At 58.4% G+C, this 15,143-nt stretch overlaps 2 protein-coding genes across 5 annotated transcripts in view; one reads left to right on the top strand and one right to left on the bottom strand.

Moving 5' to 3' along the window:
- Positions 1-892, top strand: part of Baiap2 (BAR/IMD domain containing adaptor protein 2) — a 65,686-nt gene extending 64,794 nt beyond the window's left edge. For all 3 annotated transcript variants that reach the window (XM_032913481.1, XM_032913478.1, XM_032913480.1), the window contains one exon: positions 483-892. In XM_032913481.1, coding sequence (XP_032769372.1) covers positions 483-552 — 70 coding nt within the window. In that variant the 3' untranslated portion in view covers positions 553-892. The remainder of the gene's footprint in view (positions 1-482) is intronic.
- A 623-nt stretch (positions 893-1,515) lies between these two features.
- The window catches only part of Aatk (apoptosis associated tyrosine kinase), a 38,987-nt gene continuing 25,359 nt past the window's right edge, over positions 1,516-15,143 (bottom strand). For both annotated transcript variants that reach the window (XM_032913475.1, XM_032913476.1), the window contains exons 3-14: positions 13,061-13,208; positions 10,999-11,078; positions 10,613-10,731; positions 10,386-10,473; positions 9,715-9,848; positions 7,807-7,891; positions 7,612-7,733; positions 6,955-7,104; positions 4,053-6,636; positions 3,831-3,975; positions 3,499-3,699; positions 1,516-2,655 (exon numbers count right to left, since the gene is read on the bottom strand). In XM_032913475.1, the coding sequence (XP_032769366.1) occupies positions 2,615-2,655; positions 3,499-3,699; positions 3,831-3,975; positions 4,053-6,636; positions 6,955-7,104; positions 7,612-7,733; positions 7,807-7,891; positions 9,715-9,848; positions 10,386-10,473; positions 10,613-10,731; positions 10,999-11,078; positions 13,061-13,208 (3,897 nt within the window). In that variant the 3' untranslated portion in view covers positions 1,516-2,614. The remainder of the gene's footprint in view (positions 2,656-3,498; positions 3,700-3,830; positions 3,976-4,052; positions 6,637-6,954; positions 7,105-7,611; positions 7,734-7,806; positions 7,892-9,714; positions 9,849-10,385; positions 10,474-10,612; positions 10,732-10,998; positions 11,079-13,060; positions 13,209-15,143) is intronic.

Below are 15,143 nucleotides of genomic sequence, written 5' to 3'. Positions count from 1 at the left end.
AGGAAATGGCCATTTGGCCAAGGCAGCGGCCCCAGTGTCTGTCCCCTGCCCGTGGAGTCAGGGCACATGCGCCTCATGTCTGTCATGTCTGCGTGTCTACAGTGTGCCTCCCGTGGCACCCTGCATGCCTGGGCTGGTGTGTGTGACCTACTGGGCCATGTGCTCTCCTTGGACTCAGCCTAAGGGAGTGGGAGCTTACAAACCACAGCGAGCCTTCCTTAAGCACGGGGTCACCCACCGCAGGTTGGGAAGGGAACAGCTAGTCCTCATCATCGTGCCCACTCTGCTCCTTGCCTGGAGCATGTAAGGTGACAGTGGGTAACTGTGCTGGGACTAATAGGTCTTGAGACAACACCCAGCTCCAACCCCAGTTTCAAGAGCGGGCCATCACATGGCTGTAGCGGTGGAGGTCCCAGGAGCAGCCTGGTGACACAGCTTACCCGGGGCACCAGCCCAAACTGAAACTGCTCTTCTTTTCCCAGGAATCCCTTTGCCAACGTCCATCTGAAACCAACAGTGACCAATGACAGATCAGCCCCTCTGCTCAGCTGATGGGGCTTCTCGGCACTGACACCCTGTCCCCACCCACCAGCTGAGGGTAACCACGGACATCCGGAGAAGACCGCCTTGACCCACGCCCTAGCATCAAGGCCCAGCCTGGGCTGGATCCCAGGTGTTCCTGGTGAGGTGGCTGCCTCAAGAGGTCGATGCCCCAACAGAGGGGTCAGCACGTGGGCGACAGGGATCTCTGATCCTAACTGGAAACTCAAGAGCCTCTGGACACAGAGGAGGACATTCTGTCTGCTTGTAGGGAAGGGAGTTGGTTCCCTTGCTGATTTTTAAACTTTTTTAGCTCACACGTGTCTGGTCAATAAACATGTGCCCACCCGTGTGCAGTGGGTGATCTGTTAGCCTGGTAGTATGACCAGGAACAGGGAGGTGGGGAGGGCATAACTGACTATATAAGCATGGTTTATCATGAGCACAGCCGTGCTACTGTGCGTAGGGAGAGCCGGCCCCAGCCCAGTTCTCCAGCTGTCTCCCTGCTTCAACTAAGACACAGGATCTCTCTCTCTCTCTCTCTCTAAATCCCAGTCAGGTCTGTGCTCAGAGGCAGCAGTGTGACGAGCTCGGTTGATGACAGAAGTTGTAGGATGCAGGTTAGACCCAGGTAGACCTCCGCTATCAGTTTCCCCAAGAAATCCTCTGGAAGCACCCACCACATAGGCACAGGCTAGCCCCAGGATGGGCAGAGTAGGGAGCACGGGAGTCCTGTTGCCAGTCTCCTGTCTCCCACTCCACAGTTGCCGGACTCAGGATGTGCTAGAAGCTAGGCAGGTGGCTGATCTGGGAGGTCCCCTTTCATGAGAGCCCTCTCGAGGGGCAGGAGAGGGTTGGAGGGGCCCCACCTGGCATGTGGGGCAAAAGGGCAGAGGTGACAGCTGAGTTCCCCATTTACCATCCACCAGGGTGTTAGCTACAGATCCCCAAAAGAAAACACTGAGCAGGAGGCTGTTTGTTTTTGTTTTTGTTTTTCTTAGCTTGGTTTCTCTTAAAAAACAAGGAACAAGAAAATCATTGCACCAGCATCCTAAGCCTCAAACTAAAAACAAAACAAAACAAAACGAAACGAAACAAAAACAAAAAAGAAAACATTGCCCCCACCCCCAAAGCAAAGGTATACACGTCTTTGGCAACAATAACTTAGAATCGCCCCCTTTCATTCACTCCAGCAAGTTACAAAAATACTCCCTGTACTGCCCACCCCAGCCCTGTTTTCTCCCAGCCCTGCCTGCAGGCAGGAGCCCCACAGTGGCTGTAGGGTCCTCTCCTCTAGCCACCAGGGTGTGGGGCAGGCACTGCTCTGCGAGGGAGAGCTGCCCACACTACCCTGCAGAGGGCATCTCTGGGGCAGTCCGGCTGCAGCCTGGAAGCCCCTGCTACTGGGCAGGACCTAGGCCAGAACAATCCAGACAGACCCTGTGGGGAAGGGCTTCCACAGAGGCAGTGAAGGGGAAATAGCCACGGAAAATCTGAGATAAGGGCTTGGAGCCCAGAGGTCCAACCTTGCTCTGAGCAAACCTAGACCCCAGTAAGAAAGGTGGGGGGGACCCAAAAGGGACCTGCAGGCTTAAAGCCATCTTGAAACCTGGCCAAGTGTTCTTTGAACATATGGCAGGACCTAGCCAACAAGGGCATACAGGCCCATGGACTGCCTGGTCCTGGCCTGAGGCCAGTTCACCACCAACAGCCATATAGGAAGAGTGGCTGAGGCTTGGGAGTCTTACCAGGAGCAGAGAGTCACCTAAGGGCCAGGGGGCCCTTCTTGAGTGTGTGTGTATATATATATATGCTTACAGATACCCATAGGCCCTTAGGCTACAGGTATCTCCAGGGGCTAGCAGCAAACCCCGGCGTCCACCCAGGACACAGAGAAGGTACACAGCCCAATACGTCCAGGGCTAGATAGAGGCCTCTCGTCCACCTGCTTCTCCATGATGCCGTAGGGTGCCGGTGGTCCCCATTCATTCCCGGTCACCATCCTTGTTGCTGCCTGGGCAGGATGGCAGGGGCTCCAGTGACGCCAGCCTCCGAAGGGTGGGACTACTGGGTCTCAAGCCTTTGTGCATCGGCCCTCAGCATCTGCTGCCGGGCCTGGTAAAGGGGGTGCTTTGTGAGCATGCGGGGAGATACCAGACAAAGGTTCTCACACACCAAAACTCACCCACCCCTACAAGTGTCTGGCCCAGCGACAGGCCTGTTCAATGTGGTAGGCCTGTGTCTAGATGAGAGATGGACCCACTCATCTCCCCCATATAACCCAGATCCAAAGCTGACAATGTTTAACAAATGCTCCCCATGTCTGTGTGCATATGGGAACTGAGGCCCAAACAAAGAAAGCGTGGTCAGAGTCATGCAGTTGTTTCCCCATGCCAGGGACAAGGGAGGGTGACGAGTTCTTCCCTCAAGGCTACCACAGCCAGGACAACTGGGGAAGAGATACCCAGAGGGGAGGAACAGGCAGAAGGACTGGTCAGAACCGTGAGTGGGCTATGGGAGCCTACCCTGGTGTAGACAGTTGGAGGGGGCACATAACTTGACAGGGTGGACTATGTTGTACCACCACCTGGGTAAAGTCCCATAGAGACTCCTGGCAAGAACCTCATATCAGATATAAGCCATAGATGGTGACAGGAGTAGAGACCACTATGCTGGGAATGTTCTAGCAAGTCTCAGGAGTCTACAGTCAGCCTGAGAACAGGTGCCCAGCATCCTGCTATGGAGGGCAGAGTAGGCAGGGTGGATAGGTCCTGGGCCCAGGAGGCAGTAGGTCAGTTATGCCAGAACACAGTGTCTGCCCAGAAGCAGGGGACAGACACTGTTAACAGGGCAATGTCCAGCAGATCAGAGGCCACCAAATCTCCCCTGCTCACACCCCTCATGGATACCCATTCACGGTGTCCCCCTGCTGCACCTCAGCCCCCACCACACTCATACCTCCCATAGACTGGGCATCTGAGTCGGATACTTGTGTGATGGAAAAGCGGGAGGGAGGTGCGGGCGACACCGTGAAGCGTGAGAATGGTGCAGCTGGCGTGGGAGGCGCCACCAGGACAGGGTCGGCAGGATCCAGCGCAGTCACCAAAGCAGCCTTGCCTGGCACCAGTGGGAAATCTCCATCCCATTCGAACCTACTGCCTGCAAGTCAGACCAGAGCGTCACTTTTGTTGTGTGACACCCCCCAGTCCCCACTTAAAGTAATACCGCATTTTGAATCCAGACCTCCCGTGACGGTGATGTCACGCTCTGGCCCCCAAAACCTGACTCACCTGGTTCGGGAGCAGAGCTGTCTGGCGAGTGGCCAGCCTGCAGTGGCACGCCAGTGGCACTGGGTGAGCCGGGGCTACCCTCCAGGAACGTGGGACACTCCTTCGTGCTGGGGAAGGGCTCCCCAGCCTCTCGGGTGGGGCTCTCCTGGAGGGGCAAACCGCAGCGTGACTTGGACCGCCCTGCCTCTCCCAGCCCGGTGTATCCCCAAAGTAGCAGCCCACCTGGTCAAAGAGGTAGACCGTGACGTCATCAAAGAAGGACACAGCCTTCTTCTTGCGCTCCAGGTCGTCGCAGAAGGCCTCCGACAGCAGGCTGGGCATCTTCAGCAGGCTGCGTAGATTCCGGGCACTCTGGCTCTCAGCCACTACCACAGGCACCGCTGGTGGCTCCTCCTCACTGTCCTCACTGGGCTCCTGGACGCTGTAGCACCGGAGCTCCTCGTCAGACTCCTCACTGTCCTCGGTGTCCTCGTCATCCTCTGGCCGTCCCTCCGAAGTCCCAGGGTGGCCAGGCAGGGCCAGGCAGAGCGGGGATCTGGGTGTGCTAGGATTCCCCATCCGCCCCGTCTGGGCTGGCCCTGACAGTGGTCCTGGGGGACCCTGGGACTCCGTGCCATTGCCTTCCGAGCTCAGTGGAGCGGAGGTCAACAGGAGACATTTGGAATGACTTGGGCCCGGCACGGGCTCCACTTCAACTGGGCCTTGAGCCTCAAGAGGCTCTAACCCGGGGCCTTCTGGCATGGGCTCCTCTGACTGCTGTGGAGGGGGCAGCACCTCGCTGGACACCTCAGGCCTAGGAAAAGCCTGCACAGACTCATGCCCTGGGCTAGGTGGGCTCCTCAGGTCTTGCTCCTTTTGGGAGTCCTGGATCCCACTGTGCTTCTCAGGGCCAAAGTTGGGTTCGGACTCAGCATCCAGGTCTGAAAAGTAGGCAGAGTCTCGGTAGGGGTTCTTCCTGCTGAGGTCACCAAGGGAGACAGAGAGCAGAGTATCGGGCCCTGGGCTCTCACCCTCTGAGGCTGGCTCCCCAAAGGCCTCAGGCTCACTTGACTCATGGGCCTCCTTGAGCACAAACTCAGGGGACTCATAGTTCTCTGTATCATAGCCACTGTCCATGGCACGGGGCTGCCCACCAGCGGGGCCAGCAGCTGATGGGCTTAAGACCTCACAGCCGCCATCGCTGGCTGAGGACGGGATGTCCAGAGAGTCCAGGGAGTCAGGGGTCCCCACCTGCTTCTGCAGACAGCGCAAGGCTGGTACTATGCCTGACTTCTCCGTGTGTGGGCCGTCGCTGGACAGGTCGGTGAAGACTCCTGACGTAACCTCGGTTGTGTCTTCATCCTCGCTGCTGGGTACCTCTTGCCCCAGAGAACTGCTGCTGCTATCCAGGGTGGGGGCCGGCTCAGGGACGGTCACCCAGCTGCCAGCAGCGGGTGTAGGAGAGGCAGGCTGGATGTCAGGAGCGCTTGCCTCCTCCGAGGGAAGCGAGGCTCCTTCGTGGGATGGGGAGGGGACAGAAGGAAGGGGTAGCTGGGGTTCAGCAGAGCCCTCAGCCTCCTGGGCAAGTTTGGGTTCGACAATGGGGTTCTCAGCCCCACCTACAGCTGCCTCTGTCCAGGGGGGTGGGACGAGGCAAGCAGCAGGTGCCAGGCCTTTGGCAGGACACAGAGGGAGCAGGTTGAAGCAACGGCTTGGCTCCTGGCCAGGGGAAGCTGCTACTAGCCCAGGTAAAAAATCTCTGGAATCCTCCTGGGACAGGGGATGGCCCAGCTCAGGGGAGGCCCGAGGGGTCTGCTCTAAGCTGGAGCAGTCGTCCCTGTAGCTGTCTGTGAAGCTGCTCACATAGCCAGGATCCCAGGATTCTGGGTCTCGGCTGCCACTGTTATTGTTGGCAGACATGTTAGAGCTCCAGTGTCCACACTGAGCAGCCCTCCCAGTCTTTCCCTCCTCCAGCTCCTCATCACTGGGGGATGGCTGGGCCCCAGGACTCCCAGAGGGAGATGTGCCCAGTGGGTCATCAAAAAAGGGTGGGCAGAAGGTAGCTACACCCCAGTCTATGTCTTCAGCTGGCAACATCGGGGTCCCAGGAGAGGGTGAGCGTGAGGGGCAGGGTGGCTCTTGCCTCCTTCGAGAATGATGGTCGCAGGGGCCCCACAGGCCCCCAGTGGGTGGTGCGTGGCCCAGAAGCGGCTCCATGACAAGGGATGCAGCGGTGCTCTCCTCAGAGTTATTGTCCTGCTCGGACACAGCTTGGGGGCTGGGAGCACAGCCGGCACAGTCTGGGTCATGGCCAGCAGCCGGCACTGCCCCCTCCAGGCGGATGAAGTACTCGCTACCCACTGAGGGGCTGTGGGCACTGAGGACCGGCACCACACCCGGCGGCGAGCTGTCGGGTGCACACAGCTCCTGCAGGCGCGCTGCGGAACCTGGGCTGAAAGCAGCGCCTGGGGGCGGGTAAGCCTCAGCGCCACAGCCAGCCTCCCACTTGTATTCGAAGTTGAGGCCGTGGCTCGTCTCAGTGACTGTCAGCACGTCGTCGCTGTCCACGTGGAAGCCGTCACTGGTGAACTGCTCCAGCAGCGGGAAAGATGAAGCAGCAGTGAGTTCAGATGCGGCAGCTGCCGGGACTGTGGAACCTGAGCCCAGCCCCGTGCTGCCCCCGGGCCGCAGGGAGCGCCAGCGCCGCTCGAACTCCTCCTCCAGCTCCGTGGTGCCCTTGGCGCACAAGTAGGACAGCAGCAGATGAACCTCCTCAGCCGTAGGTCTCTGTTCTGGCTGAAGCCAGCAGAACTGCATCACCTCGTACCTGCCGGGAGGCCCTAATAGGTGGCCCTGGCCACATCCAGAGGCACACTGGCCAGGAGTATAACCTGCCCTCCGGAGACAGTCCATTCCCCCATGCTCAGAATACCCTGGGGACACTGGGGGCAGTCAAGGCAATCTCCCAAGGCCAGGAGCCTGGGAAGGGTTCTGGGTTGGAGTATTTCCCTGGGATTTCCCCCCATGCCTGTTCAGGCTGCAGAGACCCAGAAGCCATGTAGAGGTGGACCAGCCAGCCCCAGGCTGTAGAGTTCAGCCGCCTGTGCCCCCCCGGCCTGCCTGACCAGGATGGTGGGGTGCTCACCATCGATCAGACAGAGTCAGCTGTAGCTGGGGCTTGGGCAACTTAAGTTGCTGTTCTCGGACGGTGTAAGCCAGCACCTGCCGGTCCGAGTGCTGGGGGTAGGGCTGCGCGCCCAACTCGAAAAGCTCCCAGATGGTCACACCCAGGGACCTGCAGGGGCAACCACAGTGACACACGGCTGAGCATGACTGCCCAGAACCCCTGAACACTTGTCTCATGCCAGCCTCTCCAGGACTGGAGCTCATTATGCCAAAGCCGCCCCTCTCTCCTGGCACAAACACAAGTCAAAGCCCTATATCCCATAGGGACACATGGCCTACAACAGCAGCTCAAGATGGTTTTAACCAAAATATGACCCCAGTATTGGTGGGTGTCAGTTGGTCCTGTCCTGAAGGCCCCACACCCTTGACTCTACCAGTACAGGAACCTCAGAAACCCACCATCAACTAAGTAGCCTGTGAATGAGCTTTTAAGGCCACTGGGTGGCAGGCATGAGCATTCTCCCTGGGTGCCAGCCTTCACCCTAACTGGAGAAGGAAGTCAAAATGTTAGAGCAGGCAGCAGAGCTAAAGCTGCATCCCCACTAGAGTAGCTGATGCCCTGGCACCTGGGGAGGCGGCATCCCAAGACCCTTCCAGCAGCCAGGCCTGTGCTCACCACACATTGCTGGTCTTAGTCTGGTCCACCACCAGTAGGTTGCCATGCACCTCATCCACCAGCTCTGGCGCGATCCAGCGCAGCGGCACCCACAACTGGTCGGCGGTCACGAGGTAGTCTTCCTACAGGGACAGGTCAGGAGTGAGCCCGGTCAGCAGCCACCCCTGCACACAGGCTCTGCCTGCCCTTACTCACCCTGTATTTGCAATGGGCCAGGCCATAGTCGCCAACCTTCACTGTCAGGTCAGCCGTCAGCAGGCAGTTCCTCAGGGCCAGGTCACTGCAGAAGGGTAGGCAGTGTCAGCAGAGTGTCAGCCTGGGCGATTGGCTCCCGGGCATAGCCAGGCAGACAGACAGGCAGGGATGTCTGAGGGACCACTTTCTTGCGCCCAAGCTTTGGCTCCGCACTCTTTACGGTCATTTTGGAAGTTCTGTGTGGGCGGCACCTTGCACTTGGCAATGCATGTGAAACTCAGGCAAAAGATGATCAAGGACACCCCCCCAGCAAGGTGATGTCTGACCTCACCAGAGCCCTAGCCCCCTCCGCCCTCTTCCTGATCTGCCCAAGCCACAGAGCAAAGTGTGTCTGCAGTGACCTATCAGGGCCCTCAACCTTCTGACCCCACTACACCACATTGTCATCCCAATCCCCAGGAGATAAGAACTAACAAGCCAAGGCCTGGAGTGGAATCAGAGGGTCCTGCCAGCATCAGAGCCTATGTTCTAGAGTGTAGACCTCCCCGCCCTCCTACACAAGCTGGAGCCGAGGTCTAGAACAGGGTGGACCACAGAGCTCCCCTCCGTGGAGGATAAAAATCACTCCAGGTCTTCCTCCAACTCAGTGGCAAGCCCAATGCCAGCCTCTATATAACTCCAGTTTGGCTGGAGGCCCCCTGGTGTTTAGGGTAGAGTGCTATGGGATGCACCCTTATCCACCATACTGCCGTTACGCCGAGGGCTCTCCGGGTGTAGATGGAGTCATCCTGGCCTGCCTCAACCCCAGGAGGACTGTACCAGGGGACGGATGCGGGGTGGGGTGACCTATGGGTGGGACAGCTGGGCTAGGCATCAGGCAGGACAGGAGGCTGGCAGCTGCCCTCTTCAACAAAATCACTGATGCTGGAGTCACTGTGCACCCACTCAGCACCAGGATATTGTTGGGGAGGACGGCCTGGGCAGCGTCGGGGCTGGCGGGCCGCTCGTCCATCGCTACTTCTTCCAGCCCGTGCGACTGGACATCCTGGCCTGTCTTTTGGTCACCAGAGGCAGGAGAGAGCCACCCCTCCCACTGCAGGGCCAGCCCAGCCACTCCCTTTGTGGTGTGAGGGAAAGAGGCCAGGGCCATGTGGGGGCCCAAAGTATGGCTGACTGTTCTAACAGACAGGAGGAATGTCTTCATTTAATCGTCTGCCAAGGTACGTTTCAAACATGAGTCTTCACAATTTATTACTTTTTTGAGATGGTCTCCTCTCTCTCTCTCTCTCTCTCTCTCTCTCTCTCTCTCTCTCTCTCTCTCTCTCCCTCCCTTCCTCTCTCTCTCTCTCTCTCTCATTCCTCTCTCTCTCTCTCTCTCTCTCTCTCTGCACAGCCCTGGGTATTCTGGAACTCATTAGGTAGACCTGGCTGGACTTGAACTCACAGAGATTCTCCTACCTCTGCCTCCCAAGCGCTGGGATTAAAGGCGAAAGCCGCCGTGCCCAGCCAGTTTTCACAATTTTTTTAAAAAAAGATTTATTTTATTTATTTTTATTATTTATTTATTATATATAAGTACACTGTGGCTGTCTTCAGACACACCAGAAAAGGGCATCAGATCCCATAACAGATGGTCGTGACCCACCATGTGGTAGCTGGGATTTTGAACTCAGGACCTCTGGAAGAGCGGTCAGTGCTCTTAACTGCTGAACCATCTCTCCAGCACCCCTAGTTTTCACAATTTTAGGAATTATAAAATTCCCTGCAGAGTGACTATTAGATGAACCCAGTTCACGAGACCCACAGAGTGGGATCACCGCGATTTTCCTGTACAGAGGCATTCAGGGTCAAGGCACTGGGGTAGCGGGGCTTTGTGTCCACGGCCCGGCTAGTCCCGCTAACCCTCACCTGTGCACATAGTTGTGACGATGTAGATGCAAGACACCACACGCCACCTCGCATGCCATGCGCTGCAAGGTAAGGGGGTCAGGCGCCATGGACTCTGTCACCCGGCAGCTCCGTAGATAACCTTTGAGGTCCCCCTGCCGAGAGAGCACACAGTCACCTGCTAGCGGCAGCTACCAGCGCATCACGAGCCCGCCACCAACCCCGAGAGAACCTGGGTCGGGTGACCTGCAGATCAGCTGGCAGCCCTAGTGTTCGCAGCAGTTTCAGCAAAGCCTATGTCTGGATTCCGACACAGTGACCTTCATACAGAAGCAGCTTTGGCACCAGAGCTGCGCATGTAGAGAGGCCAAGGAGCCACACGAAGATCCCAAACTCAGGCTCCGCCCCAGGAGCTGTGTGAACCCTGTGGCTGTCCCAGGACTCCCCACGCTGAACTGCCCCAGACCCCACAGGGTTGCCCCTGCTGCTGCTGGCTCACTCTAAGCAGACCCCCCTCTGAGGCAGAGCAGGGCAGGGACCACTAGGCCTCTACTGGAGAAATAACAAAAGATCCCAAGAGGCAGAGCCGGAGAGGAGCCAGCTCGGAAGGGCCTCCCACTCCCCTCTGGAACAATGAGCTACAGAACAGGACCTGGACAGACAGTGCTGCCTCCCCGCAGATGGCCACTTACCAGGGGACAGAACTCCATAACCAGCAAATAGGGGGTCACCTCAGCACACTGGGCCAGGCACTGAAGCAGGTTGCTGTGCTGCAGGGCCCTGGAAGAGTACACGGGCGGGCGTCTGAGTTGGAGGGCAGGAGAGGGCGCACCGGAGGCCCCCCAGCACAGCCCTCCCCACAACACCTCCAGGTTCTCCCCCAGCAGGTCCCCTGCCCTGCCCCCAGCACACCACCCACCTGTAGGGCTGCGCCTCCTCCAGGAACTGCATCTGCTCCTGCACACTGGCGCTGGCCTTCAGCTCCTTCACCACCACCTGCGTGCCACTGACACCCGAGTGCACCTCCCCCAAGAACACCTGTCAGATGTGACAGGCGTCACCAGGGCCCCCTTCAGTCTCCACAGGACAAGCCGTTTAGCTCCCAGTGCCTCGGAGGGTCGTGCCACTTCCCGCTAAGCACTCAGCCCCAGTCCGCCTGCAAGCCCCCCGCTTTTCTCACTGTCTGGGGGTCCGCACCGAAGAAAAGGGTCTCGGATGCCTGGTCCAGTCGGGGGGGGTGAGAAGGAGCCCCTCCCCAGGGCATCCCCAGGAGTAGCAATTCCCACCACCCTGAGGCGTGCTTACCTTCCCAAACCAACCGTGGCCAATCTCCTTCAAGTACAGGAGGCTGTGACGGCCCAGGTCCGTGGACTTGAGGAGTTGCACTAGAATAGAACAGAACCCCAGGAACTGCTCAGCCACCACTCTGCTTCATCTTCCTTACCAGGCTATCAGGGCGCAGGGAGCTTCCCCCATGTTTCCCCGCCAGAGACGCTCCGATAAAGTGGAGGCCGGGCCTGAGGGCTGTCATCAAGGGCCAGCGTCTCTCAGGCTCTGAGGTGGTCGCTCTCAGAAGAGCCATAGATCTCAATCTCCATCCAGGCAAGCCTGGAAAATGGCGCCCAGAGCCACTGGGAGAAGCTAAGCCCAGACAGCAGGGCCTGGAAGGCCGTCTGGATGAAGCAAGAAGCTGGTGCTGAGGCCTGGGAAGACAGCAGAGCAACCAACCCCCTACCCCTGCCACAGGCTGGCATTCAAACACCCATCGCACCAAAGCCGCCTTTGTTGGGGGCTGCTTGGCACAGCCCTGTACGGGACACACTGGATCCATTCTCCCCGTGGGCCAGGCTGAGTGAAGTCAGTGGAGAGGAAGGGTCAGTGTGGGCAGAGGAAAGGGCCAGGACTCACTGCACCCACTCATGCCCCCTCAGATTCTCTGAATTCTCCTCCCACGCTGATAGCCCAGAAGGCCAGGGTTAGAGCGGTTGGGAGGGCCAAGGGAAGGCAGCAGCCCTCAGGGACAAAGAGACTCAGGGAATGTCGGCTTGGCGCCCAATTCATGGAAGAGTCCCACCAGGCCCTGCGTCCCAAGACTCAAGCCCTGAACCCAATCTGGCTGGATGCCTGGTAGAAACCCCGGGGTCTCTAGGACCTCAGTTGTCCCAGAGCAGGTTCAGGGTCCCGACAGGAGAAACCAGGGCAAGCACAGAGGCAGGAGAATGCTGATGTTGGGAGCTAGAGGTAGGGGAGGGGGCTTAGGTGGGCTGACCAATCTCACGCCAAATTTCTCCCTCCTTAAAAGATGTCCCCCCGCCAAAACAACAGAGCTAAACAATGTAGAAAGCACCTTTGCCCTCTCTGCGTCCCTGTCCCACTGTCCTTGCCCATGGAGAGCCAAGGCTGCCTGTCTCATAAGAAGTGCTAGAGATAACTGCCGGCCTTTGAGCCAGTGGATAACGTGTCCATATCCATGTCTGGATCCTGCCTGACTTTCGAGCTCTCTCCCACGAGACTCAATGAGCCACAGAACCATGCATTTAGTGTTGGGCCAGGCTGGTGGCCGGACGTCCTCTCTGTTGGCTCAAATAGGTACCGAGACCCTAGTCTTTGATGCAGGCTGGGCCCTTGATAAGAAGCATTGTGTTGAGGGCCCGGTAGGGCTGCTCCAAGGCTGAGGTAGGGAGAGTGGCCTGCTTTTCACCACAGTAACGAGGCACTGGGGCCAGCCGCACTCTCAGCCTGACACCTTCTGCAGTGTTCTTGGACCCGTCAGATAGACAACGGACAACCCTTAGCTGAAATCCAGGCTGTAAAGGCCTGAGAGCTGACTGTTGTAGAGGTAGCCATAGTCCCAGGAACCATGGTGATCAGAGCAGCATTTATCTGTCACCCCTAGACAGGTGCGGGGAGGGGACTAGCCTAGAGGAAGAGGCTCTGGGAGGAAGGCAAAAGGGAGGGGCAGACTGGGTAAAGGAAGCCAGGGGAAGAGGCCAGGCCTACACTTGGTAAGGGGCGGAGGGGGTGGGAGGGTAGAGGTGGGGTGGGGTTGGTGCTTCTCTTGCTCCTACAAGGCTGTGTAGAGGGGAGCAGGAGTCTGGGGTTAGAAGCAGAGAACGGTAAATAATGCCAGAGCTGGGCCACCTCCCCCAGTTACTACCCTTCTGCCTGGCAGCCCCTTGGGTGGAGAAATGACAGGCTCAAGGCTACTCTCAAGCCAGCTGACAGCTGGCCCCAGGTCCTGAAGGGGTTCCATAGACCTTCCAACACAGCCCAGCATGAAATGCAGCCTGAAGGAGACCTCGCTGCAATGGCCCAAGTGTCCCCCATCCCCCACTGTACGCACTTTCAGGGAGACAGGCTCGCTTACCTGAGCGACCCGGCTGCTTAGCCATGGGCAGGGAGACCTCAGTGAGAGGCAGGACATACACATCGGGGCCGTTCTGTACAGTAGCAGCCGGGGAGCCCTGCTCCGAGAAGTCGGCCACATACTCTTCCCCTTCAGCATTCTCAAACTCCTGCAGGTTGGGCCAGCATAGGTGGGTGGTCAGGACACAGGCTATGAAAGACCCCTTTCCCCAAAACTCAACCCGACTAACACAGGCCTAGAGCATGGGCCCCTGCTGGATGGCCTCCCTGTTCATAGCCCCTGATTCCTCAGGGACACCATCGCAGCAGGGGACAAAGGACTCGGGCCCAGGTGGGGCTGGAAACCCAGGCTGAGTCCCACTTGAAGAAGGCCCAGAGACAGAGGTCAAGGGCCAGAGGCAGAGCAGACCCTCATGGACCCTGTCAGTGGTCTCCCCCCTGTCCCCAACCCAACCTGTGGCTTGGAGATTTACAAGCAGGGGCTCCACTGTATATCTTGGAAAGTAACTGGGTTCCTCATCCCTGGACAGGGAGCAAGGAACCTAGCGACTTGTTCATCGTCCCCACCCCTACCACCTGCCTGCAGGCTGTGGTGTCCCCTCAGCCCTGCAGCACATCCAGTGCCCCAGACGCCCTAAGAGTCTGCTGTTGGACATCCCTGGAGGCCACTCTGGGGACAGGCTGCTACTCTGGAGAGTATCAGCCTAGGAGAGACCTCCCCGCCCCCACCCCACCTCATCTAAATCACATTCCAAGCAGGGTTAGTCTGGGGTAGGCCACACAGCCATAAACAAGGACAGGGTGAGTGGAAGAAACTTGCCTAGAACCACAAACAAACACATAAAAACCAAAACAGGGACAGAGGGGAAACAAAGCCAGATTGTCCTCAGGACCGGGCAAATCTCCCAGCCACTCGGTCCCACCCCACGTCCCTTACCCAGGTGAAGACTTGAGGCTCTGAGGATTGAGGACTGAATGCGCACTAGAGCCTAGTTACCCACTCCAGGCCACATTCCTGCGGACAGACAGCTAAACGTCCCCTGGGGACCTCTTCTTTTTCTAGGTCACTTGTCTTTCTGTAAAGGGGGGTGACCTTATGTTCCTCGTGGCTAGCCCAGGTCTGAGCCCGGAAGAACCACTGACACCTGTGGCAAATCTCCCTTCCCAAAGCCTAGAGGACCATGTTAGAATTTCCTCTAGTCCCACACACCCGGGCCTGCGATGCCCACTTCCCCCTCTGTAGTATTAATTAGTTCTGGCTTCAGCCATTACCTTCCCTTGCCAGAGAGCCAGCCGGGTTCCCCCAGCACAGCGGGCGATCAGGTAGCACAAAGTGAGCATCCAGCCCCTGCCCAGAACAGCTCCACCAGGGAGCTCGCTTGTGGCAGCAGGAGGCAAGGATCCTCCAACCAAAGCACACTGGTGCTGGAATGTTCTGGGCACCATGTTCCCAAGGAGGTGAGAAGGGCGAGGGTGGGAGGCGCTGCTGCCAGTCCCTGTGTGGGGCCTTGTTCTCAGTGCCTGAGGAGGGGCTTGTTACACAATGGCCGCCTAAGCTCGCCTAAGCTGCACCCTAGGCTCCCACCCCCACCGCTACGACCTGAGGCTCTGCCCTCAGGGTCCTCGAGGAGAGCAACTCTGCTTTGATTGTCCAGCCTGTTGTGTGCCTGAGGTCAGGAGATTGTCCCCCGGGGTGGGGACACCAGGGCCGGTGCAGATCTGCAGCCTCTGGTGCCACCACAACGCCCCGTTAAGGAACTCAACGCCCATGTTTGGCTGGGGCCTGTGCAAAAAGGTAATTAGCATTTGGTGCAGGTTACCCAGTGGGAGGTACCCCAAGATACAGGCTGGCTCTGTGCTTGGCCACAAGCCCTCCTCCCACCCTGACCTCCTGCCCAGCCTGCAGCCCCACGTGGGTGCGGGAATGTCCAGGGCTCTGGCCAGGCCTCAATGTGCTGACAAACAAGGCTGCAGCCCCCGCAGCCCCCAGTGGTGCCTCCTGGGCGGTGGCGGGGGGGGGCAGCTCTGTGTTTTCTGCCCTGCATTCCTGTTTAGAGCCACAATGTGACAGGGGTGGCCATGGG

The sequence above is a fragment of the Rattus rattus genome, chromosome 9 (assembly GCF_011064425.1).
Source record: "Rattus rattus isolate New Zealand chromosome 9, Rrattus_CSIRO_v1, whole genome shotgun sequence".
Taxonomy (NCBI): Eukaryota; Metazoa; Chordata; class Mammalia; order Rodentia; family Muridae; genus Rattus; species Rattus rattus.
The sequence above is the reverse complement of the archived record's forward strand: the minus strand, read 5'-3'. Positions and strand labels throughout refer to the sequence as shown.